The sequence below is a fragment of the Calidris pugnax genome, unplaced genomic scaffold (assembly GCF_001431845.1).
Source record: "Calidris pugnax isolate Ruff unplaced genomic scaffold, ASM143184v1 scaffold15, whole genome shotgun sequence".
NCBI lineage: Eukaryota > Metazoa > Chordata > Aves > Charadriiformes > Scolopacidae > Calidris > Calidris pugnax.
This window is the reverse complement of record NW_015090774.1, coordinates 7916174-7936148: the sequence shown is the minus strand read 5'-3', so window position 1 is coordinate 7936148 and position 19975 is coordinate 7916174. Positions and strand designations below refer to the sequence as shown.

Below are 19975 nucleotides of genomic sequence, written 5' to 3'. Positions count from 1 at the left end.
GGCTGCTTGATCCCCTCCCCCCCCCGCCCGCGATGGGCTATGGGAGGGTCCTTGCCCCCTGGGGTGTCCCCAGCCTTTCCCCCGGTGATGTGGGGGTCTCTGTCCTCTGTGGCATCCTTCCCACCCTGACCAGCATGGGGGTCCCTGCACCCTGGGGGGGGTTGGCGGGGGTCCTTGCCTTCCCTGGGGGAAAATGAGAGGCTGCAGTTCTCCCTCCAGCCTTGCAGGAGGTCTTGGGGTGCCCCCTGGCCAGTCCCCCCTCTCCACAGGGCTGTGCTGGAACCCCCAAGTAGAGGGGCTGAGTGGGATGCTTGCCGGCGAGCGCTTGGTGGTTGCCCAGGCTGATGGTGGGTTGGGGTCCCTCTCTCCTGCAGCGCCTGCCAGCCCCACCTGTGCAGCCTCACGCCAGGCTGCCTGCGGTGCTGCCTGCATCCCCGTTCCCTGGCTCTGCGACGGCGAGCAGCAGTGTCCTGATGGGACAGATGAGCAGTGCGGTGAGCGGGGGAGAAGCTGACACCCATCCTCAGTCGTGGGGTGGCTGGGGGACTGGTGCTCTGGTGGGGGGTTGTGGGGTATGGCAGACCAAAGGCACCTTGCTGGCTCTGCCAGCGGCTCCTGTGTGGCACCCTGCATGGACCTGAGTGCCACAAAGCTCCTGGGGGATGTCCAGGGTATGGGAACGTATCCTGGATCCTATGCTGAACGAGACAGCCCCCACCTGCTAGAGAGCCCTGTTGGGGGCTGCTGTGGGCCAGCCCTTTGTCATTACCAGCACCTGCCCTATGCCAGGATGGAGGGGACCCCTGTAGCTTTTCTGGAGTAAGTAGGTCCCAGTGACCGTGTGGTGTCCCTGCAGATGTCGCCTGTGGTGGTGACCCCCACGTTTGGCAGTGTGACGATGGCGGGTGTGTTTCTAGCAGCTGGCGTTGCGATGGTGCTGCTGACTGCTTGGATGGCTCTGATGAGCAGGACTGTGGTACGTAGTCTGAGCTGGGGGGGGTGGGGGCTGAGGAGAGGTGGCTGGGGGCACAGAGCCAGGTGTGAGGTGCTGCTCTGTCCCCTCAGTGTGTGGAGCAAAGAAGGTGCAGTGTCCTGGCACCCACCACTGCATCCCGCACTGGGAGCTGTGCGATCGGCACCAGGACTGCGAGGATGGCTGGGACGAGGAGGGGTGTCCCCAGCAGCCCTGTCTGCCTGGGCAGTGGCAGTGCAGGAACAGGGTGTGCATCATGGCCGAGTGGAAGTGCAACGGGATTGATGACTGCGGCGATTCCTCGGATGAAGATGTCTGCGGTAAGTGGGCACCCTGGATGCTCTGTGACGGGGCGAGACCTGTCCAGGCCTTGTGTGAAGAAGGGGGTGCTTTCCCTTCCTGGGCATCAGCTCCCCTTGGGGTGGTGGCAAGCATCCCAGGAAGCTGTTGATGCTTTGCGAGGCCTCCCCACGGCTTCCCCTGTGCCCACCTGGTATGGGTCTGCCCTCCTGATATGAGCTGTGTGTGCCGTAGCCCCCTGCCCACCTGGCATGGTGCGGTGCGATGAGGGAAAGTGTATCCTGGAGTCCTTGATGTGCAACGACGAGGACGACTGCCTGGATGGTACTGATGAGCCCAGCACATGTGGTGAGTTGTGTGTGGCCACTGCCCATGTGGCTGGGCAGGGGGGAGCCGGGGAGCCCACCTCATGTCACCCCTCCAATGTGTCCCCCACAGGTCGGAGCTGCTTTGTACGCAACGGGGGCTGTGCGGAGACGTGTGCTGACACGCACTGGGGTGTGCAGTGCTCCTGTGGGACTGGCTGGGTGCTGCAGGCTGACGGGCAGAGCTGTGCTGGTAAGGAGAGGGTCAGGGCACCCATGATTTGGGCACACAAGGCCTCGGCTGCCAAGAGCTGGGTCTCCCCAGAGCCAGCGCTGTGAGGGAACGCCTGCCATAGCACCGCTCCAGCCTGGGCATCATGGCTGGCCCCGCAAAGGCTGGGTCTGGGTCATGTCCCCTGGTGTGTGCTGGGACGCAGATCTTGGTACCTTAGGGAGCCTGCCTGTGGTCCTTGGGCAAGCAGTGGCCATGCTGCCTGGGGGCAGCTCGCCCCAGCCCTGCAGCAGGCTCCTGGCAGCACCTATCAGCCTGGAGAAGAGAAGGCTCCGGGGAGACCTTATAGCGGCCTATAGAAGGGTGCCTATAGAAGAGCTGGGGAGGGACTCTTTGCCAGGAGGTGTAATGACAGGACAAGGGGAAACGGTTTTAAATTGGAAGAAAAAAGATTCAGATTAGATCTCAGGAAGAAATTTTTTACTATGAGGGTGGTGAGACACTGGAACAGGTTGCCCAGGGAAGTTGTGGATGCCCCATCCCTGGAAGTGTTCAAGGCCAGGCTGGATGTGGCCTTGAGCAACCTGCTCTAGTGGGAGGTGTCCCTGCCCATGGCAGGGGGTTGGAACTAGATGATCTTTGAGGTCCCTTCCAACCCTAACCATTCTATGATTCTATCCTTGCAGATGTGGATGAGTGCTCCCTGGAGTACAGCCCCTGCAGCCAGCTGTGCAGCAACACCCCGGGTGCTTTCAGCTGTGCCTGCCTCCAGGGCTACGTCCTGCGGCACGGCACCGCCTGTGAAGTGGCAGGTAGGGTGAGCCGGGGAGCCTGGGCTGTCGGAGGGGCTGGCCAGTCCCCCCAGCTAGCCGGGTCCCTGCTCACCGGGTGACATGCCCCCTTGCCTTGGCAGACAACGCGACGCAGATCTTGGTGGCGGTGGGAGAAGACCTGGCCCTTCTGGATGTGCGGACCCAAGCCTACCGACCCCTGCTCTCCAGCGAGACCGAACCCCGTGCCCTGGTGTACGACCTGCTCCGGGAAACCTACTACTGGCTGACTGAGGATGGCGAGCTCCGTGCTCACCTCCCAGGGAAGGGCACACGGCCCCTCTATGCAGGTGGGGAGAAGCGAGGGTGCTGGGTGCCATAGCGGGGCTGAGATGGGTGTTGAGAGCTGTCCTGCCACCCCAGCCCTGCCTTTCCCATGGAGGAAGGAGCAAACCTGGGTTTTGCCCCCTGGCCTGCAGCAGAAGTGGTGTGTCTTAAACCTCTTTGTCTCTGCAGATGCCGGGGAGGTGAACAGCATCTCTGTGGACTGGTTCACAGGGCAGCTGTACTGGGCCAGCAGCCACCCTACAGCCATCTGTGCGGGTCTGGGCGATGGCCGGGGCTATGTGACAGTGCTGGGGAAGAACGTGGCACCAGAGCAGCTGACAGTGCATCCATCTGCAAGGTGAGGAGTGTGTGAACCCAGGGTTGGCCCTGGGCTCCTGGGTGAGCGATGCCAGTGCTGACCACGTCATGCCTTGCTGTGGGGCTGTGGCAGCACTAGTGTTATGCCATGAAGTGGATGCTTAGTTCCTGCCTCCAGGTCCCTGTACTGGGTCAACCGCGGGCAGAGGGGCCGGACGGTCATTGCTGCAGCCGGCATGGATGGCTCAAACCGGCGGGAGCTCACAGTGGTGTCCATGGAGGAGCCTGTGGGGCTGAGCCTGGACCATGTGGCTGGCAGGCTGTACTGGATCAGCGAGTACAAGGAGGTAGGGATGTGGGGTAGCAGAGCTCTGCACCCCCCAGATGCTGGGAGGTGATGAGGTGGGAGTGGGGAGGGTGGCTCTGGTTCCCTCCTGGCCACGGGCAAGGCATGGGAGGGAGCAGGGAGAGGTGCCCAGGTCTGGCACACATTCCTGGGCTGGGAGAGGGAAGGCAATGAAGGACAGTGCCAGGGTGTGGAGGTGCCACGTGGTAACCATGCCTTGCCTTGTCCCCAGTCCATCGAGACGCTGCGGGTGGATGGCAGCGGGCGCCACTCCTTTCCTGCTGTCCTGCGGAGCCACACTGAGCCACTGGGCCTGGCTGTCTTCGAGAGCCGGTTCTTCTGGACTGATGGCACAGAGCTGGTGTCAGCCACCCAGGCCTCTCCCCAGGAGCACGCAGTGCTGCTCCGTGCCCCCATCTCAGCCTTCACTGTGCTGCATGCGCTGCGACAGCCTCCCCGTGAGTAACCTGCCAGGTGCCCGCGCTGCTGCAGGGGTGGCAGCACCCCCACTACTTCCCTGGGTGCCAGCGAAGGCTGAGCTTGGGTCCTGGAGCCCACCAGGTCCTGGAGCCCACCAGGTCCTGCCTGATGGCTCTTCTGGCCCTGCGGTGAGGGGTTGTGACAGAGGGGACATATGAACCCACAGAAAAGCTGCTGAGTCCCATGGCTTTGGCTGAGCCCTCCTACCACATGTGACGCTGCTACCCTGCCTGGGACAGCCGGTGGTTCTTGGGGGTCGGGAGAGGCGTGGGAGGTCATAGCTGCCTTAGCTATTAATGTCCCCTTGCTCCCAGGGGACACTGCTGCGTGTGCTCCGGGACTGTGCAGCCACCTTTGCCTCCTGTCCCCTGTGCACCCACGGGGCTACAAGTGTGCGTGTCCGGAGGGCCTCTTCCTCCTGTCCTCGGGGAAGTGTGCAGGTGAGCAGGGTCTGCGAGGAGAAGCTGTCCGGGGTGGGATGGATCCCTGTGGGAGCCGGAGTGGGGCTGTAAGGGGCTGCGGCTTTGGTGGGATGAGGTTCCCAGCACACACCAGTGCTGTCGCATTTCTGCCTTGATTCATGCTGGTGGCCCCATCCAGTGCCCCTGGGGCCACGCTCACACACTGCCCTTGTAACCCACAGAGCTGTCCATCGTGTATGCGTCAGGGAAGACCATCTCCCTGGTGCAGGTGGGCCCTGGAACACACATCAAACGGGTGCAGGAGTGGCAGGAGCCCCTTCACCTGCAAGATGTGGACTGGCAGAGGTCGGTGCTCTATGGGACAGATGACCGTGGGACACTGCTGCGTGTCGTGGGGTACCCTGGCAGGGGAGAGGCCATTGCGACTGGGCTGCAAGGTGAGATCCTATGAGGTGATGGAGGGCATGTTCCCCTGCCTGGTGCTCCCTGAGGTCCTTGGTGCAGAGCACAGCAGTCCCATGGTGCCCACGCTGGGGCTGTGCCGAGGCACTGGGAAGCTGTGCCCTGGTTTTAGGGCCAGGGAGGACCCAGGCAGAGGAGCAGGGTCATGGGACATCCCATAACTGCTTGCCTGGCTACTCCTTGCCAAGTCTGCTCTGCCCGTGTGGACATCCGCTCGGGGGACCTCTACTGGCTCGCATGTAACCGGAGGGACATCGGGGTGATCCAGGCGTCTGACATGTCCCCACGCATCCTGCACCGTGCTCGCAGCAGCATCCAGCACCTCTTCTTGGACTGGCAGCGGGGTGCTCTGTACTGGCTGGCCTGGGGGCAGCCCCTGCAGCAGCTCAGCCTGGCTGGGGGTGCCCCCCGGAATGCCTGGAATGAGACGTGGCCTGGAGACCTGCCTGCGGCCATGGATAGCAAAGCCTTCAGCCTGCTCTGGAGCTCAGCCCTGGGTGAGCACTGGTGGTATCTGGAGGAGGGAGCAGAGGTGGTTGCTATGGGCAGGGGTGACCAGCCATACCTACACGCTTATGGAACAGACTGTCCCATGGGGCAGGACCACGGTCTCATCCATGAGGTCCTTGCCATAACTGTGGGTGGTAGGGGCATGGGCTGGGCCACGAGGGGTGCCTCTGGGCACCAGGATACTACCATCCCTCTGCTTCACAGGCCTGCGGGCACTGAGTCTGACCAAGCGGCAAGCAGTCACCCTGGCACCCAGCTGGTCCCATGGCCTTGTGGCCGCCTTCGAGCCGTACCTGGTGTCAGCAAATGGGACTGATCTTCTGCTGTGGGACCGGAGGACGCTGGCCCTCGTACTGTCCATGCCGGCAGCAGGCGTGAAGGGAGTGGTGACCTTTGTGGGCTCGGAGCCACAGGCTGGTAAGACTGGCCATGGCTCTGTGCCTGGTGCTGTACCTGATGGGACTGGGTGGCCTATGCTGCTCTGAGCTGGGGCAGGGTGTCTGGCTGTGGGGTGCTCTTGGAGGTACCTGGGATGTGGGGAGGGCACGGCCTCAAACCCAGGCTCATGTTCCTGTGCCTCTGCCAGTGCCACCAAGCAAGGGGTCTGCCCTGCCACTCCCTCCACCTATGACCACCACTACAAGGACAACCACAAGCACCACTGCTGCTAAGTCCACCACCTCCACCACGAGACCTACGCCAAGGAAGACCACCACTGTGCTCACCACTACTCCTGCACCAACCAGCAAGGCTACCACAACACCAACCACTACCAGCCAGTCCACATCAACCAAGACCACTCCTGCGCTAACCACTGCCCGGACTACACCAACCAAAACCACCACTGTGCGGCCAACCACCACCAGCACCACTATCACTACCAGCACCACTACCACCAGCACCACCACTACCACCACTCGGTCCTTGCCAACCAAGACCACTGCCACACAACCAACTACTACCACCCAGCGCCCAACCAGCCCTGCACGGGTAGTGCCACCTACCCCATCCCTCACAACCAGCCCTGCACGCCCTCTGACCCCAGTCCTCCATCTGTCCTGTCCTCGTACGCATGTGCCCTGCCGTGATGGCACCGAGTGCGTGGCCCAGGAGTACATGTGTGATGGGGAAAAGGACTGTGCAGATGGCTCTGATGAGGATGGGTGTGCCCAGCTCTGCGACACCCCAGGTAGGAGCAGTCTGACTGCTTTCAGTTCCCTGTGCAGCTGGATCACCCTGTACTAGGGCTTCTGGCTGCTTCCTGGTGAGGCTGGTGGGATGCAGCCCTGGGAAGGTCTGAGTGTGTCCTGGGCTCTGATGCTTGTGATGTGGCATACTGGTTTATTCTGAGCTTGGCACTCTGAGGGGAGGCACCCTCAGAAGGGGACAGGTCTGCTGGCCCTGCTGCTTGCAGTGACCTTAGATGTGGCTGAGCTGAGACCACCTCAGTCACCTTGCTTGGGACCTAGATGCACTGACTAGGAGGGACCAAGTGCTGTCACTGTAGAGTGGGGCTATTTGAGGTCTCTAGGAGCCTGACAGAAGTTCTGGGCATCCTGGCTGTCTACTGCAGGCTTAGTGAGGTCCCTTGTCTCCCCAGGGGCCTTCCACTGTGCAAGCGGAGCCACATGCATTGGGGCTGGTGAGCGTTGTGATGGGGTGCCACAGTGCCCCGATGCCTCGGACGAGACAGGCTGCTGGACCCCCACACAGGAGTGTGCCCTGCGCTGCGATGCTGCCACCCGCTGCGTCCCCGAGAGCTGGCTGTGTGACGGCCACGCCGACTGTCTGGACCACGCCGATGAGCAGGGCTGTGGTGAGACCCAGGGGCTGGGTGGCACAGGGGCTTCTGGGGGTTGCCTGCCCCACAGGTGGGTGGCACCAGGTTTCCTGCAGGTCCAGGAGCCTGAGGCAACCTGCTGAGCCAGCTGGAGGGGCTGTGCCCTGCTCAGTGCCATGCCTGCACCAGTGGGATGGGGATGGGGACAGGGATGGGGATGGGGACAGTGCCCCTGCTCAGTCCTGGCCCTCCTGCAGCACCAAAGGAGTGCAGCCCGACTGAGTTCCTCTGCCGGAGTGGCCAGTGTGTGGCCCTGGCCCTGCGCTGCAATGGTGACCGTGACTGCCGGGACGGCTCAGATGAGGAGGGCTGCGCCGTGCCCCGGCCACTGCTCTGTCGCCCGGGCGAGGTGGCATGTCCCCGCAGCGGGGAGTGCGTGCCGGAGGCCTGGCGCTGCGACGGCACCGCTGACTGCGGGGATGGCACAGACGAGCAGGTGGGTGGGGTGGTGGGGACACAGCCTGTCCCTGCTCCCTCCCAGAAGGGCTGGTGGCCCTCTTCACCCTCTGCTCTCGCAGGGCTGTCCCTCGGAGGAAGGGCTGTGCGGGAACCTGCAGTGGGGCTGCTCCCATGGCCGCGAGTGCATCCCCGATGTCTGGCGCTGCGACGGAGAGAGTGACTGCACGGATGGCAGCGACGAGGCTGGCTGTGAGCAGCACCCTGCTTTTGTCCCCTCACCCAGGGGTGGTTGGTGGGTGCCCAGCACAGAGGGAGGTTGGGACGTGTCTGTGCCAAGGCGAAAGGCCCTGCGTGCTGGTTGCCTCTTCCCAGCATCTGTGGTGGCTCCAGGCGCTCTGGGTAGCTGTTGTCCCTATAGGGCTGGTGCTGTTGGGATTAGGGTAGCCTGAAGCCAGGCTGTAGGCACAGCTCTGGACATGGCTGTGGTAAGCCCTGGGCACCCTGTGGGAGCAGCTGACTCTGCTCCAGCTGAGCCAAAAGAGCTGGTGGACAAGGCTCAGGGCAGCCTTCTCCGCATGTCCCTGCAGGTCAGCCTGCTCCCTGCCAGAGTCACGAGTACCCATGTGGACTGGGGCCCTGCCTGAACGCATCCCTGGTGTGTGACGGCCAGCAGGACTGCACGGATGGTTCAGACGAGGCGGGGAACTGCTCTGTGCCCTGCCAGCGGTCCTGCGCTCATCTCTGCTACTCCTCGCCCCAGGGCCCCGTGAGTGCCAGCAGCCCTGCTCCAGGGGCTTACCCTGCCGTGCTGCTCTGGTCCAGCTGCAGGAAGGAGCCTCATGTGTCCCTAAGGGGGGAAACCCTGACTGCCTCTTTCCCCACAGCGGTGCTGGTGTCACCCAGGCTACTGGCTGGCTGAGGATGGTCTGTCATGCGTAGACATAGATGAGTGCACGGAGCAGGGTGAGGAAGCCTGCACCCACACTTGCCTCAATACCCCGGGGTCCTACAGTTGTGGTTGTCTCACTGGCTACCTGCTGGAGCCTGATGGTCGCGTCTGCAAACTCACTGGTAAGCCCTGGGATGGCCAAGGACCACTGAGGGTCCCTGGCACTCTGGGAGTACACCAGGAGCTGGTGGGTACCCATCCCTCTGTGCTGGCTGCCCATGGGGAGCCTTGTAGTCCCAGAAATGGCCCTGTTCCCTCTGCCACATGGCCTTCCAAGCCCCACTCAGTTGTGAGCTGCTGCTTGCCAGCCTGTGGCCAGTCGGAAAATCCCTCTGCCCTAGCTGGGGAACATGCTGTGTGGTAGGGCCAAGCTCCAGCAGGCTCCAATGCCTGTGAGTGTCATGTTCTCTGCCTGCATGTACTGGGGCTGTGGGGCCACCAGCACTGAGCAAGGTCTGGGTGGCTCTGTGTTGCCCCAGGACCAGAGCCCATGTTGCTGGTGGCCGTGCAGTCAGAGGTGTTGTCTTATGGCCTGCGGAGTGGGCATAAGGAAGTGCTGTTGGCTGCTGACAAGGATCGCGTTGTCTTCTCGCTCGACTATGACCTGGTGGAGAGGAAAGTCTTCTGGATGGACCTGGCCACAGAGAGCATCCGCTGGCAGGACCTCGACTCGGGCAAGAAAGGCACACTGGTGAAAGGTGGGCTGTGACAGCGTGGGGTTAGCAGGGCTGGCCTTTCTGTGGCTGTGCAATCTCCAGGTTACAGCGCGGTGCCAGGCTCTGTCCCCTTGTGTGGAGAGGTGCTGGTAGGAGCAGGGTTGTGAGGAACCAGAGCTCCTGGGATGGAGGGGACCTGGGCTGGGAGCATTGTGCCAAAGGTGATGATTCTTGGGTGTGTTGCAGGTGTGAGATCAGACTGTATAGCAGTGGACTGGCTCGGGAGGAACCTGTACTGGACGGATGGGGCAGCAGGGCAGGTGCTGGCCAGAGGAGGTGCTGTTGGCTGCTGACAAGGATCGCGTTGTCTTCTCGCTCGACTATGACCTGGTGGAGAGGAAAGTCTTCTGGATGGACCTGGCCACAGAGAGCATCCGCTGGCAGGACCTCAACTCGGGCAAGAAAGGCACACTGGTGAAAGGTGGGCTGTGACAGCGTGGGGTTAGCAGGGCTGGCCTTTCTGTGGCTGTGCAATCTCTAGGTTACAGTGGGGTGCCAGGCTCTGTCCCCTTGTGTGGAGACATGCTGGTAGGAGCAGGGTTGTGAGGAGCCAGATCTTCTGGGATGGAGGGGACATGGGCTGGGAGCATTGTGCCAAAGGGCTGTGCAGCTGTCACCCCCCAGGTGATGATTCTTGGGTGTGTTGCAGGTGTGAGATCAGACTGTATAGCAGTGGACTGGCTCGGGAGGAACCTGTACTGGACGGATGGGGCAGCAGGGCAGGTGCTGGCCACTTGCCTGGGAGCTACCTGGAGAGGGACACCAGAGTACACTGTGGTGATGGATGGAGATCTGGACCAGCCCCACTCCTTGGTGCTCCAGCCACTGGCAGGGTAAGGCTGGGACAAGAGGAAACAGGGACTTCCTTGCCATCCCTGTTCTATTTTCCTCCACAGGGGCAGGCAACAGGATGGGGAAGAGTTGGGATGACCTCAACTGGGGCTGTGCAGCTGGGGAAGAAGGGGTCCAGGCACCTGCCTCTGCCCTGGGTGGAGCTCTCAGTGCATCCCTGATGGGATGGGAAGCTCCCCGCAGTGCCTCTGGGCTGCACTGATACTGGGATGATGATGTGGCAGGTCTGTGGGCCAGCACCTCTCTTCCTGCCAGGTTGCTGTACTGGTCAGAAGTGGGGAGACACCCACGGCTGATGGAAGCCACCATGGATGGGAGTCGGCGGCATGTGCTACTGGCCCAGGGGCTGGGCTGGCCCACAGCACTGGCCCTTGACCTGCCCACACAGAGGATCTTCTGGCTGGATGAGAAGCTGGGCAGCATTGGTTCTGCACATCTGGATGGCACCAGTGTGAAGGTGTGTTGAGGCTCTGGTGATGGGGCCCTGATGGTGGCCAGCGTGGATGCTCACAGCTTCTCTGCCAGGTCCTGCAGTTGGGCTGGGTCCGGAGCCCCTTTGCGGCGGCTGTGTGTGAGGGGCAGCTTTACTGGTCAGAGAGGAAGGCATGGTCCGTGCAGCAGGTGGACAAGGACAGCGGCAAGAACAGGACCGTGCTTCTGAAGCGACATGGGCAGCCCCATGGCCTCCAGGTACCTACCCAAGGGAGCCCCAAACCCTGCTGCACCAGCCCTCCTGGGGCTGCCACCCTGCATGGCCCTGCCCTCCTCCAAGCACAGAGGCACTGGGACCTGTACTCCCATCTTGGTGGTCCTTGGGCAGCAGTCCCTGTGGTTGAGGGTTTCTGGTCCTCTTGGAGCACCTCTGCCTCACCATCCTGCCCCCAGCTGGGCTGTGTCGGGGCCTCAGGAGCATGGCGTGGTGTCAGCTGTGCTCAGCTGAGCTGAGCCTGCCCTTCCCGCAGGTGATGCACCCAGCCCTGCGCCCCGTGTCCCCCAACCCCTGCGTGTCGCGTGGCTGCTCCCACCTGTGCCTGCTGAGCGCCAGGCACGCCGGGCAGTGCCGGTGCCCCACCGGGCTGACACTGGCTGCCGATGAGACCACCTGCCTGCCCCTCCGTGATTCAGCCTTTGCTCTCCTGGTGTCACCGGCAGCTGTGGCGCAGGTACCATCCTCTGGAGCCAGCCCCTAGGGGCTGCTATCCTCGCTGCCGTCAGGGGAGCGGGGGTCCCATCCTGGTCCTGCCTCCTTCCTCCAGGTCTACCTGAAGGACCTGCCCACAACGGCTGGATCCCAAGGCTTTCCCCAGCACCGGGCTCTGCCCTTGGCCAAGGTGGGCCACCTGACGGCCATCGACTACGCAGTGAAAGACAAGAGCCTATACTTTGCAGAGGTGGGGGGTGACTCCATTGGGCTACTGCGCATGAAGGACTGGGGCCGGCTGTCCTGGAAGCAGGCGGTGGCTGTGGAGGGCATGGTGACATCCCTGGCCCTGGACTGGCTGAGCGGGAACCTGTACTGGATTGGGGGGCAGCCGCCCAGCATCCACGTGGCAGCTGCCGGGGGGCGGTGGGCCCTGGTGCTGCTCAGCGAGGGGCTGCAGGGGGCCGCCTGGCTGGCCCTGTGCCCTCGCGCCTCCACCATGTGCTTTGTCACGGCGGCTGGCAACCGCAGGCCCAGCGCCACAGTGGAGTGTGCGGCCATGGATGGCACCGGCCGCAGGGCCGTCTGGAGGAGAGCCCGGGCTCCCACCGGCCTCGCCTTCGGGGGTGCTGGCACCCGGCTGTACTGGGCAGACCGGGGTGAGTGTGGCTGAGTTGTGGCACCTGGTCTGAGGGCATGGCCCCCAAGGGGCAGCCCAGAGCCCTCTCTGCCCCCCTGCCCTCGCCATCTGATGCCCCTGCGTCTGTGCCCTGCAGAGAGAGGCACCATCAGCAGCATTGAGCTGGACGGATCCCACTTCCGTGTGGTGCGGGAAGGGCTGCACGGCCTCTCGCTCTTCGCCGTCGGAGAAGGCTTTCTGCTCTGGAGCACGACCTCAACCAACGGCGAGTCCATTTGCTATGTGCTGTCCAGATCCTCCTTCTGCACCGGGACACAGGGGTCTCTGCCAGTCCCTGTTGGGGTGCAGGCTGCGCCTCCCCAGGGTGAAAGGCAGGCTGGGGGTCCCCGCCTCCCATCCCGAGCACCCTTGTGGGAGGAGGTGGAGCAGTGCTGAACCCCATCTGTCTCCAGGCTCTAGCAAGATCTGGCACAGCCGGCTGGAGCGGGCCGAGAGCTGGTGGTTCCCAATGGAGCAGGAGTTGGTAGCCATGAGGATTTACAGCCAGTTCTCCCAGGAAGGTGGGTCTGGGGCTGGCCCAGCCTGGAGCATCTGGGGAGGGTCGAGTTGTGTCCTGTGGTGGCCATGCTTAACCCATGCTGTTTTCACAGGCACAAATGGCTGTGCGAAGAGCAACGGGGGCTGTGCCCAGCTCTGCCTGCCCAACCCTGCAGGGCGGCTGTGCCGCTGCTCTCCTGGCTACCACCTGGTGCGTGGGGTGGCATGCACACCTGCACTGCCCTGCCCGGCCCCGCTCCGGGCTTGCCCTGACCTCCAGAGCTGCATCTCTGGAGAGCAGGTCTGTGATGGGCGCCCCGACTGCCTTGATGGCTCCGACGAGTCTGACTGTGAGTGCCTACCCTCAGCCAGGGTGTGCAGGCATCCTGGCTGAGCGCAGGGGGAGCCTGCCCAGTCCCCCCCAGTTTTGGAAGGAGGGTCTCACCTGGGTCCCTGCTTCATCTATGTCCATCCCTCCAGGCCCCTCTGCGGAGGTGGGGACCCAAGTCCCCATGGTGGCACCATCAAGTACATCCCACGTGAAAGAACAGAAACCAGCCTTACCCACAGCTGCACCTAAGCCTCTGCAGCCTGGTCCCAGCCTGCCCACAGCCCCTGGCCCCCAGGAGCACGGAGAGCCCTTCCTGGTACCCCCCAGCACCGAGGAGGTGCTGGGAGCCATGCCGTGCAGCAGTGAGACGTGTAACCTGCGTGGGGAATGCGCCATCGAGGCTGGGCGAGTAAGATGCCACTGCGCCCTGGGCTACCGTGGTGACTACTGTGAGGAGGCAGAGGTGCAGCCCGTTGCTGGTCCTATTGCCCTGGGGGTGGCCGTGCTCCTGCTGCTTGCCGCTGCTGCTGTGGGGGCCCTGGCCTACATGCGGAAGCGGGACAGGCGGAGGAGGTGAGCTCTGGACTCGGGACTGGCTGGACCAGGTACACCTGGGGATGGAGGGGGACAGGGGTCTCCCCACTCAGGGGCAGCGTGGTGTCCTGGGGCACTCAACTCTGATCATCCTGGCAGGCTATTATGGGGGGTTATGGCAGGACCTTGGGATCTGCTGTGCCTCTACGAAATGGCCATGCCATCCTCAGTGTACTTTTTTTTGTTTTCCCCTCCCCAGGACTTCAAGCACTGCCTCCACCCGAGTGCTGACCTTGTACCACCGTGAAAGTGACCCTGAGGAAGAGGATGAGGAGGAGGAAGAGCTTCCCCCCAAGAGTGACACCTTTGTGAATGAAGCTTACGATGGGAAGGAGGTGAGTAGCATCTGGAGCAAGCCCTGGTAGGGACCCTCTGCCACCATGGGGTGCCCCAAAGGACCCCTGATATGCAGATCCCTCCCTAGGGCTAGTGCTGACCCGGTGCCCTCTCTTGAGGCAAGCTCTGCCCTCCTGCTGAGGGCGAGGGGTGAGACCTGGGGGTGCCTGGAGTCTGGCTGGTACAGGGGCTGTGTCACCCTCTGCCTGTGGCTGGAGCCCCTGTGCCAAGGTGTGGGGTGGGCCCAGGGAGGTTGGCTCAGACTCATCCCTGATGCACCTGTCTGTCTGTGGTCTCTGCAGGAGCTGCCAGCCCCGCTGAGGAAGGGATCATCTCACCCCGACACTGTACTTTCATAAAGGAACATTTGTGCAGCGTTTCTGGTGCCATTGTGGTTTGTGTGTGGGTCAGGGAGGGGAGGTTGGTTTGTTTTTCCCAGATCTCTAAGCTCTAGGGAACTTACAGTAGAGCAAAAGGCTTTGGGGAGGTTTTTCAGGAAGTCTCCAGCCCCAGCACACTCTGAGCTACCTGAATCCAATCTCCCACTGCAGGGTGTATCCTGTACCACCCCTTAACCACACTTAGGGCATCTCAATCCACTGTCCCCCTGCAGCAGGGCTTAGATTGCTGACCGGGGTGCTTTGGGCTCACCCAGGGTAGAAATCTGGCTGAATAGCTCAGCAAGAAAGCTGGCTCAGCCCTTGCCCTGTTGTGCAGGGTGCAGACCAGGATTTTATAGTGCAGTTCTGACCTCCTAAGTGTCCCTTATAAACCCGTGAGACCAGTTTTACCACCTCATACCAAGCTAACTATGAAAGGGGAAATATATGCTACTTTTTTGCCTGTAATTGCTTTTTTCTCCCCCTGAAGTGCCTGTGTTCAAGCAAGGAGAAACTTCTTCCAGAACACATTTTGACCATGGGCTCAAGGTCCTTGAGGAAGGTGCTATAACAGCTCCCTGTCCCCTTTTACAGACCTTTCTTCCCGGCTTCAGGCCAAACAGGGGGGAGCTGGGTTAGCCAAGCCCACTGGCTCTCAGCCCAGCCTGCCTGGCAGAAAGCCCATAACCATCCCACAGCACAGACCCGTTCCTCTTCATTTATTTTGCTGTTTGCAGAGAGATGTGGGAGGTGCTCCCCTCCCCTATTCCCAGCCCTGACAGCTACATGGTGCTAACCTGTACCTTGCTTACATGGGAACACCAGAGCTCCCTTTGTCCAAGCTGCTGCACGGTGCAGGAGGATGAGCTTAAAAGTCACACGGAGGGACTGGAGCCAGGGCTGGTCCTCAACCCAGCACAGCTTTGGCACACTTGTGGGACCTGGAGTGCAGCTGGCTTTTGAGGAGGTTGCAGAGATTCAAGCCAGGTCCTTGGTCTTGTTTCCAGACTGCTGTGAGGTGCCCCAAGAGAAGGGCATGGCTTGGAGAAGCAGGGGCCAGTGCCACTCTCAGCACCAGGCAGGAGGGCTGGCCAGTGCCCACTGCTGTCCCTGTTGTGGGGTTTACAAATCCGAGTCACAAGGCAGGGTGCTCCTCTGGTCTTTTCTGTCTTGCTCATCCCCCAGCACATTCCAGGGATTGCAGTAAGCGCTAGAGGTGGACCACGGCCCCGCATCCAGCGAAGAGCTGGGGGGCAGTTTGGGGGCCCTGCGCTCCTTGCAGCAGTGGTGGAAGCTGAGGGTGAGGGCCAGCCCCCCCAAGATCTCCAGACAGCTTCCCAAGTAGCTCAGCACCAAGCTGTAGCCTGCAACCAGCGTGCCCCCATCTGGTGCAGGCAGTGCCCACAGCTCGTGGGTGTACCAGGAGGCAGGCACCAGGCTCAGCAGCCCCGAGAGGAGCAGCATAAGCCCAGCCACACCAGCCAGCAGATGCCGTGGCTCCTTCTGCCAGCAGCGAACCCCCAAGGAAGCCACCATCAGGCCCAGGAGGGTGAGAGCCATGGAGGTGGGCATCATCCCTTGGGCCACCCGCACGGGCAATTGCTCAAAGTAGCCCAGCTCATCAGCCTGCCCACAGAGGCGGTCGTGGCTGCTCTGCAGCTCTCTGCATATGTCCCAGATGCCCTGCTCCAAGACAAAGTCAACGGGCTGGTTGGAAATGTGGCTCACCTGCCTCCAGTTGGGTGCCACTGTGCCCGTGAAGGTCAGCAGGAGCCCGCAAGGGCACAGCACCATCCCCACGATCATCTCTGTCGGCGTCCGCATGCTGGGGAGGTGGGTGAGGCAGGCTCCCGTGTGGGCTTCCAACTCCCGTTCCCGTTCGCCGGAGCCAGAGAGGTCGCAGCGGGGGGACAGGGGGGGTCTCCAGGGGAGCTGGGTCTTGCTGCTGCCACCCGTCACCTGGGCAGAAGAGGTGGCACTGGTGCCCCAGAGCTGCTTGGTGCTGGCAGGGCAGTAGTCCCAGAGTGCCCTGTACGGTGGGCAGCCCGCGGAGCCGGGGCGGGCCACCCTGTCCCGGCTGTGCTCAGGGCTGCGGGGAGGTGCCAGCGGCAGGAGGAAGTGCAGGCAGGAGAGGCGCAGGCAGGAGCGGCGCAGGCAGGGCTGGGGTGCAGGAGCCTCCAGGCACCACCACCAAAGCTCTGCTGGAAGGGAGCAGGGCTGGGATGTGGGGAGCAGTCAGCCACCCCCGGGGTGCAGGTGGTGCTGGGAGGTCTTGGCGTCACCCCAGGGCTTGGCAGCGCTCAGTCCCTACTCCTCCTTGCTGGGGAAGCAGAGAACCTTGTTATGGATCCCTTGGTTAAACTGATTTTTGCTCTCAACTGAATTAATTTATGAAAATCATTAATTAAGATGAAATGCTAGCAGCTCTCAGAGTTGGTAAGGACCCCGTGGTCCCCCCCAGGCCCAGGAGACCTTCCCACCCCCAGCCTTCATCTTCTTCGTCTTCATCCCAGCAAGTATCTCCCTTTCCTTCAGGGATTGCTCCTGAGTTTGGCCCTGCTCTTCCCTTCCCAGGCTGCGCTCAGAGGCCACCCGCAGGTGCAGCAGCCAGCAGGCTCTTTGTTGGAAAAGTCCCTGGGACATCCACTGAAACAGGTATGGGAAGTCATCGCATTTGAGAACCCCTATGTAGGGTTTTGATCCCCAGAAAGCACTGGTCTTGGGACTCTCCAATTTTCCCTGAATTTCTGCCAGTCATGCTGAGCCCAAAAGAGGGCAGCATCCTCTGTGGATTAGTTTGGGATAAACAGCCCCAGCTGACCTGGAAGGCTGACTGCACCTTTGTGCCCCACAGCATCTTTGCATTGCTGGTCTTGTGGCCTCGGCCACCTGGAGGGCTGGGTGGGCCAGCTGCTCCCCATCTCCCTTCCCCAGTCCTCCATCCTACAGCTATTTCCCTGAGGGCCCCTGAAGCCCTTCTGGTCTACGGGTGCCGGATCCTTTTGGAGACGGATAGCGGAGCTGTTGGTCACTAGATCTCAGCCCAGCTGGAAGGGAGGGGTGGGTTGGACTCAGCCAGTGGCTCGTGCCCCCAGCTGAATTTGCAGGGCAGCAACACTGACAGCCAGCTTTGTGTAGCTCCAGACTGGGGACACCTGGATTTGTCATACGCAGCTAGTAGTTTGCTAAAATTTGGCACTCCTCAGCTGAGAAACTAAGCTAGGGCTTGCTGTTTCTCTTTCTGTCCCATTAGCTCTTTTAACTTCTCCCCTGCTCCAGCTATTGACCCCACGCCAAGCCACCTGTTACTGCCCTTGGAGCTGTGGGTCCAACCAACAGACCAAATGCTGCCTGCCTGATGCGTTGCCCAAGGTTGCCTTCTGCCATGGGACCCCTACCCCTGATGGGAGCAGGCACTGAAAGAGCCCAAAATCTTCTAGTTCTGACTCTCACAGGAGGCTGTATTTTCCTTTCCATTTGGACACAAGATGGAGGTTGGCTGTGAGAAGACATAGTCCTCTTGGAGGAGAGGGAGGTGGAGGGAAAGGAAGGCTGGGTGGCATGGTGGGTCCTCCAGAGCTCAGGAGGTTTTTACTATGATGACAAAACACAGCTTGGTGGCAATGCTAGCAGGTAAATCAGTGGTCACCTATGGACCAGCCAGACTGAGATGTAGCTGTGAGCAGGTGGGAACAAGCCCTGAACCCTGCATGGCTGGTGAGGGCTTTGCTCCCTGTCCCAGACCTGTGAGTGGGGCATGCACCAGCCCTGCTGGAAAGGGAGAAATTCTGCGTCTTGTTGGATTTGCCCCCAATTTTCCCAGACAGGCCAAAAAATCTAGAGGCCTTCTGCTTGGGATGCAGGGGGTGCCACAGGTGCCCCCACCCTGGGTTTTGCAGTGCCTGCCCTAGGGTGTCTTTCCCAGAAGCACCTTCCTTCTCCTCTCATCTGTCCCCCCAGTGATGTTCTGTCCCTCACTCCCACAGGCTTGGTTTTGGGAGGTGGTCACTACCTGGATCTGCAGCAGTGAGCAGAAGCTGGGTGCCAGGAGCCTTACAATTAAGCGCTGGGATCAGGTTTAACAACCTAGACCTTTCTAATGTATTAATAATGATGCCCAGGAGGATGCGTCTGCCCTTTGTGCTGGTGCCCAGGCTCCTGATTGCGGGGCAACAACAAACAGATTAGGTGATGTGGCCCTGAGGCTGGATGACCCCCCTGAGTAAACTCGGGGAAGGAAACGGGATTAACAGAGCTGTTTCCCGATGCCATAAAGTTATAGATTGTTCATTTCTTCCCTTTTACTTTCTAACGAGGTGGTATGAAAAGCAATTCAAAGGCGAGCCTGGCCCTTTCCAAGCTCTGAGGAAGCATTTAAAGCCATCTGGTCTTAGAGATAAAATGGTCTAGCTGAAACTGCCTTCCTTTCCACATTTCCCTAGCTGCTGGGTGGGGAAAGCCACCTTACTTGGTGTTTCCTACTTCTCCAAGGCTCTGACTAAGTTTTTCCTACCTTGGCAAAGTCATCTCTTCAAGAACGTGATGGAAACTTTATCCAGGCCTGGTTGAGTTGGCTTGCTTTTTATTATTATTATTATTATTTTTTAACCCCTCTTTGTTAATTGGAGGAGCAGCAGAAGACCTTGAGCTAACTGGAACTGGAAAAGATCCAGGGCAGGATGGTCAGAGCTTGAGATCAATTCCAAAGGAAAAAAAAAAATAATAAAAATCTATGGTGGGCTATTGAGTGGTTGCTGCTTCCATCCTCAGATACCCCACATGGTTGAAGGCTGGGCATGCATCTAGGGCAATATTGCTGTGTTCAGCCTGTTCCCTGCCTCCCTGTTTGCCTGCTTCCAGACACTGATGGTGACAGGATCCTGGACTGGACAAATACTAGTGCCTCTTAGGTGACAGTGGCTCAGTGTAGGATCAGTGGGGATAGGACTAGTGGTTTTTGGGTTACACCGTTGTCACACCACCTGAGCAGACTTGGCCATAATAGCTGGGCCTTGCCTGATGTCAGAAATGGCCACAGCTGGGGAACACATGCATGCAACAGTCTCCAAAGCTTCCTCTGGGATCCATAGTCTGATCCAGACTCCCGGGTCCAGCTGAGCTTTACAAAAGTGGCTCTGGAGAGGAGAAGAGCTTTCCTGCACAAAGACAGCTCTGCCCCTATGCTGTCTGCCGAGCTCATAACACCGAGACCATGGAGGAATCACCTATTTGCGAGGGGGCTACTCTGACTCCCTTCCCCTCCCCACTATAAGGCTTGTCCTCGGCAGCAGCAGCAGGATCTCTCAGCATCCTGTTTGCCGTGCAGGGGGGAGCCAGGGCTGGGGCTGTTCAGCAGGAACCTGCAGCTGGTAATTCCTGTTTACATCCCACTGACCCTGGGGCTTCGCCGGCGTCGCATACGGTAAGTTCCCCCCTGTAACACCACACTGCCTGCATGTCAGGCAAGGTATGTTGTACCTGACTGCTTCTCAGGTTCAGAGTGGCCTCGGCCCATGCTGGACACGGAGCCACGTGGCAGTCAGGTCTGCGGACATGGCAAATGGCAGTGCGTGTGCTGTGCTTCCCTGGGCTGCCCTATGTCTGGCAGGTACCCAGCAGGCACAACGCTGGGCTCTGGATGTGTGTCCTTTGCCCTCTCTCCCATTTTAGGAGACTGTGCTTCGCAGAGCCTGGCAGCCCCCTGTGTCCTGCCTCCTCTAGGAGACAGGGCCTGGCTGGGAACCCCACAGGAGCGCACTTGGGAGATTGCAATTTCCTCTGGTCTAGCCCCTTGGACAGGCTCGCTGGCCACCTG

The 19975-nt window shown here is 60.9% G+C and overlaps 3 protein-coding genes across 3 annotated transcripts in view; 2 read left to right on the top strand and 1 right to left on the bottom strand.

The window, feature by feature from the left end:
• LOC106888683 (prolow-density lipoprotein receptor-related protein 1-like) overlaps positions 1-9642 on the top strand; it is a 14705-nt gene extending 5063 nt beyond the window's left edge. The window contains exons 2-22 of the mRNA XM_014943089.1: positions 375-494; positions 857-976; positions 1066-1293; positions 1508-1621; positions 1712-1831; positions 2497-2622; positions 2724-2930; positions 3097-3265; positions 3404-3572; positions 3804-4029; positions 4695-4910; positions 5124-5432; positions 5650-5862; positions 6032-6634; positions 7046-7261; positions 7483-7721; positions 7804-7933; positions 8272-8450; positions 8569-8755; positions 9113-9331; positions 9536-9642. Of these exons, the coding sequence (XP_014798575.1) occupies positions 375-494; positions 857-976; positions 1066-1293; positions 1508-1621; positions 1712-1831; positions 2497-2622; positions 2724-2930; positions 3097-3265; positions 3404-3572; positions 3804-4029; positions 4695-4910; positions 5124-5432; positions 5650-5862; positions 6032-6634; positions 7046-7261; positions 7483-7721; positions 7804-7933; positions 8272-8450; positions 8569-8755; positions 9113-9331; positions 9536-9642 (4217 nt within the window). The remainder of the gene's footprint in view (positions 1-374; positions 495-856; positions 977-1065; positions 1294-1507; positions 1622-1711; positions 1832-2496; positions 2623-2723; positions 2931-3096; positions 3266-3403; positions 3573-3803; positions 4030-4694; positions 4911-5123; positions 5433-5649; positions 5863-6031; positions 6635-7045; positions 7262-7482; positions 7722-7803; positions 7934-8271; positions 8451-8568; positions 8756-9112; positions 9332-9535) is intronic.
• Positions 9643-9700: 58 nt separating this feature from the next.
• Positions 9701-14159, top strand: LOC106888674 (prolow-density lipoprotein receptor-related protein 1-like). The gene is made up of 12 exons (XM_014943081.1): positions 9701-9770; positions 9999-10182; positions 10457-10658; positions 10727-10891; positions 11164-11364; positions 11458-12001; positions 12119-12247; positions 12435-12542; positions 12633-12869; positions 13000-13423; positions 13644-13779; positions 14083-14159. Exons 1-12 carry the CDS (start codon positions 9701-9703, stop codon positions 14137-14139), a joined length of 2457 nt encoding a protein of 818 aa, XP_014798567.1. The 3' UTR covers positions 14140-14159.
• Positions 14160-14873: 714 nt separating this feature from the next.
• Positions 14874-16223, bottom strand: CLDN23 (claudin 23). Its single transcript, XM_014943418.1, has one exon. The coding sequence runs from the start codon at positions 15982-15984 to the stop codon at positions 15283-15285; it is 702 nt and encodes a 233-aa protein (XP_014798904.1). The 5' UTR covers positions 15985-16223; the 3' UTR covers positions 14874-15282.
• Between the last annotated feature and the right edge of the window lie 3752 nt (positions 16224-19975).

Bases quoted from the DNA above. Each gene is read 5' to 3' on its own strand.
- LOC106888674 (XM_014943081.1), top strand. From the start codon at position 9,701: ATGGACCTGGCCACAGAGAGCATCCGCTGGCAGGACCTCAACTCGGGC. The intron at 10,892-11,163 runs GTACCTACCCAA...CCCTTCCCGCAG, and splicing joins GGCAGCCCCATGGCCTCCAG to GTGATGCACCCAGCCCTGCG. The intron at 12,002-12,118 runs GTGAGTGTGGCT...TGTGCCCTGCAG, and splicing joins GCTGTACTGGGCAGACCGGG to AGAGAGGCACCATCAGCAGC.
- CLDN23 (XM_014943418.1), bottom strand. From the start codon at position 15,984: ATGCGGACGCCGACAGAGATGATCGTGGGGATGGTGCTGTGCCCTTGC.